Consider the following 4,046-nt stretch of genomic DNA (forward strand, 5'->3'; position numbering starts at 1 on the left):
GAAACAGAAACAAATCACCAATGAAACGTGATGTAAAACAATAAATTTCATGTTTTGATTGAACTAATTTCCCCTCCTAGTCAGAATCATCACGAATAGACATTTTTTTTTTTTTTTTAGAAAGTCAGTTATGCCTTTGTGTTTAAGTGGGATGTTTAAGCTACATTTGTCTGATTTATACATAACAGTTCATGGTTTGATACTACTTAGAGATGATAAACCAACATATATGTGTGGCGTGATGAATTAATTAATCAGTATAATACAAGACATCGGCATCAATAAGTGAAATATAGTGTACTAATGTGAAGTTGTAGTTTTGGTTGTCAGCTTGTAACATTGTTTTTCCTTGTCTAAATGAGAGCATCTCTTGTAAGTTTTCTAAAGTGTGTCCAGTCAGAGGCCACAGTTAAATTTTGTGCGACACCAAAACCAAAAGCTAACAGAATGTCAGGTGTTTTATTATGCATGTATGTGACCCATCCTGGCAAAATAGAACAGAATATACTTTATTACCCCCTTGGGGAAATTTGTCTTGGACTCAGGGGTGTATATTGCGTAGTTGCCCAAACACACAATAAATACACATACAATTCATATAAACGGCTCAAAAAGTACAACAGTTTAAAAAGACAACAACAGAGAACACCAAAGTTCTTGCACACCTTGCAGCCTCAACATATCTATTTAAAATATGATTCAACATTTTGATGGAGGTGGGCACAAAATAATATTTAAAACGGTTCAGCTGAGTTTTTTGGGATGAGTGAGAATGAGCTCAGGCTGCACTATAAAAACAAAAATGAAAACATAGATTTTAGCTCTAATTTAGATTTTCTTAAATATAACTCAATAAAGACAAAATCTAGCAATCCCAGTAACTTAAACAGCATATAATCTTCCTAATCGGCCTTCGAATCAGATTTTGTAAATTGCTTAGACATTGTCCTTTTAATTTCCCTTTAAATTAACCATTTTTCTCTAGCAGTTGCCTTACTGCCGGGGCAATCCCTTCATATAATGTTTGGCATCATTGTGAAGCTTGGGGATTCCCCTTTTTTTTAATATAGGGCTGGAATTCCCAATGACAAATAAAAACACAATCACAGTATCACAAATCAATTACATTCATCATCATAAATCATTGCAGGATCAAATTGATAAATGAAATGAGCATTTCTTGAAGGATGCATGCTGCCCAGCCTCGCATGCCAAAGTTATAAACAAAAATCTCACGGTTTGTTGATGTGATGGGGTTGACTACCAGCAGGATATCTATAAAACAGTTAATTGTAGCCATGTTTGTGTTCACTAAAGCCAGTGAGCTGTAACTATCTTAAATCAAGTTGAAGTTAATCCGCTGTAGATATTGACAATTACTTTCTGGGAGTTTCATCAAATCCAGCTAATTTGTCCAACACAACAGTGCTCTGATGGTCCTCTTACCTTGTGTGTGTGTGTGCGTGCTACCCCTCTGTGCACTGCGGGCTGCCGGCTAGTCGTGTGAGCAGTCGTGCACATCTTTTGAAGTCTAGGAAGAGAAAACAGAAAGACTTGAGTGCTTTCTTTTCACGCAGCATGTTGGCTTTGGACTGACGCTGTTCGTGCAACAGCTTACATGCCGGTATCGTGCAGTCTCTGGTGTGGTGGTAAAGTCTGTAGGCCTTAATCCTGCACTTGGAGCTGAAGACGAGTGGACCTGACAGAGGACCAAAAAAAAAAAAGGAGGTCTTTAAGCATTTTTCTAGTTTTTACGAGCCTGCAGCAGCATCTGTTTATTACTTCTTACATTACTGTGACTATTTTCATGACAACTGTACCTGTGAAGTATTTCAGTATTTTCTCCTTCTTTTTAAGATCTCTTGTAGATAAAACTGGGAGGAGATAAAAGGGGGAAATGGTCAGTTTCCACTTATTTTTAGAGCATCTGTCTTTAGCGCCACAACAATTAGAATAAAGATAAATTTGTCAAACAATCACCTCAACATGGATAACTTTTAAATATAGTTATTAGACACAAATATAAACAATTACCACTAATCCTTCATCACACGCTGATGTAAAAACCTGTTTATAGAGCGGAGACAGAAGGTTTCTTAGCTGCGTTCAGCTTTAGATGCAAATAATAATGAGTACTTGATGAAATGCATATCTCTTGTGTCACTTTTAAGCAAAGGTCATCAGTGCTCAGAGTATGTGATGGGTATGACTCTCAGCTACACCAAATTATGGCTCAAACAACTGTGGTATAGCAATTTTGTGTTTGGGTCAAATAGTGGAAACATTATACGCTATATAGCCTGTTTAGTATCATATAGACGATTGAATTTAATCTATCTATATTATTAAAACAATTTTTAATGTGTCACCTTTCTTACATAAATGACCACTGAGAAATGACTGTCTGAGGCTGACGTCAACGCCACTTGTGTGTCTTCCAGTTTATGGAAAGTTGCAGAAAGGGAATGTTGTTCATGGTGAGGCAACAAAAGAAACGCAACACTTCTTGAGCTCCGCATGCAAAACTGACCAGCAAAAATAACTTTAATGATCAGCAGTAAGAACCCCCCTGAGGGCTGTCAGAGGCCCGCGGGCCTTCTGTTGATAATCATTGCTTTCCAGTCTTCATTTAATTTACCTGCTGCTGATCTATTTAAAGAAAACAAATCCATCCTGGACTCACCGACAGCCGGACTCGCTCGCTCCATCTTGCTGCGGAAGTCCCTCAGCTCCACAGAAGATGCGCTCCCGGCGCGTGACGTTACCGGGGCTTCCGTTCGCGCGCTGTGCCGTTCCCGGGTCCCCTCCACGCGCCGCACCATCATCAGCCTGGTCAGGCTGCGCGGCGCGTCCTCCCCGAACGCTCGCGCATGAGCTGGCCCCGCCGCGGGCGCGCTCTGGCCGCCGTGCTCGCTCAGAGCGCACAGGAGTAAGAGCAGTCCAGTGAGGACCCGCCGGCGCTGTCCGCTCATAGTGTGGAGGGAGGAAAACAATAAATAATAATAATAATAAAAGTGAGGTCACTTTTCTCCGGAAACCTGCAGGAGAGAAGAAAAGGGAAAGTTGAGAAAATTCAAACTTGTGCTAAAATCTCCAGATAACAATAAGATCAACTTTACAACCAGGAAAGCCAAATGCTTCAAATGATGGAGAACTTGTTCTCTCCAAAGTTGCTCAAGACACAAACAAAACTTGTAACTTCCAACGCATTCAAAGCGCAAAGATGTTCACGGAGAACATTTCTGACCACATCTTTTCAGCGTTTTTCGTCTTTCCGCGCAGCTACAGCAGCAGCTGAAGTGTAAAAATGACGTCAAAAACAGGTGAATGTACCTTTTTAAACTCCGCAGTGAAAGGGGCTGAATCCTGCGCGTGCAGTCAAAGCATGCGAGCAGCAAAGAGTCCTGCTCTGCTCCCACTTGTGTCCTTTTTTGAAAGTTTCCTACGCGAGAAGCAAAGTTGCGCTCATCCTCCAAACAGGCTCCAAGTCCTCCCCGTGCGTCCCGCAGAAGAAGTGCTGGATCCGTGGCGCGCCCTCTCCTCTCCTCTTGAAGTGAAGCCGACTTTTTATTCTCCCTCGTGCCCCCCCCCCCCTGTGGGCACCTCCGTCAGATATGTACTAATTATAGGATGCACCTGGAGGAGGAAAATTCCTGTTTGTTTTGCGACCATCACCCGAGCGCTGCGCGGAGTTTTCTGAGCGCACCCCTCCTCTGCGTCACTCCATTTATGCGCGCGACGCGCGGTTACAGGAAGCCTCGTCCTCCTCTTTAACACTTCCACTGAAATCTCGGAGCAGCGCGCGGCGCAGCAGACACCGGCTTCCTAGTGGAAACCCTCCATCTTCTCGTGATCCGAACCCCATTTAGAGCCGCCGCGCGCGTCACGTCCATCATGGAAGCGGAAACCCAATTAGGCACCTTTTAGGGACGGTTCTTTTGAAATCTTTGGAGAACAACAACAACAAAAAAAAAAAAACCTATTCTTGACCAGTAACTCCTCACTGGAGATTAGTCTGCTGTGGTTGGAGCTTTCTCAATAGAGGC

The 4,046-nt window shown here is 42.6% G+C and overlaps 1 protein-coding gene across 1 annotated transcript; it reads right to left on the reverse strand.

Moving 5' to 3' along the window:
• Positions 1-1,453: 1,453 nt before the first annotated feature.
• alkal2b (ALK and LTK ligand 2b) lies at positions 1,454-2,972 on the reverse strand. The gene is made up of 4 exons (XM_037685468.1): positions 2,684-2,972; positions 1,821-1,874; positions 1,619-1,699; positions 1,454-1,531 (listed from the first exon to the last, which is right to left on the reverse strand). The coding sequence occupies exons 1-4, from the start codon at positions 2,970-2,972 to the stop codon at positions 1,467-1,469; spliced, it is 489 nt and encodes a 162-aa protein (XP_037541396.1). The 3' UTR covers positions 1,454-1,466.
• Between the last annotated feature and the right edge of the window lie 1,074 nt (positions 2,973-4,046).

Source organism: Nematolebias whitei, chromosome 12 (assembly GCF_014905685.2).
Source record: "Nematolebias whitei isolate Nwh7 chromosome 12, NemWhi1, whole genome shotgun sequence".
Lineage (NCBI taxonomy): Eukaryota > Metazoa > Chordata > Actinopteri > Cyprinodontiformes > Rivulidae > Nematolebias > Nematolebias whitei.

Excerpts from the sequence above, each read along its gene's own strand:
- alkal2b (XM_037685468.1), bottom strand. The coding sequence starts at position 2,972 with ATGAGCGGACAGCGCCGGCGGGTCCTCACTGGACTGCTCTTACTCCTG. Across the intron at positions 1,875-2,683 it reads GCGAGCGAGTCCGGCTGTCG|TTTTATCTACAAGAGATCTT; the intron begins GTGAGTCCAGGA and ends ATCTCCTCCCAG. Across the intron at positions 1,532-1,618 it reads AGACTGCACGATACCGGCAT|ACTTCAAAAGATGTGCACGA; the intron begins GTAAGCTGTTGC and ends TTCTCTTCCTAG.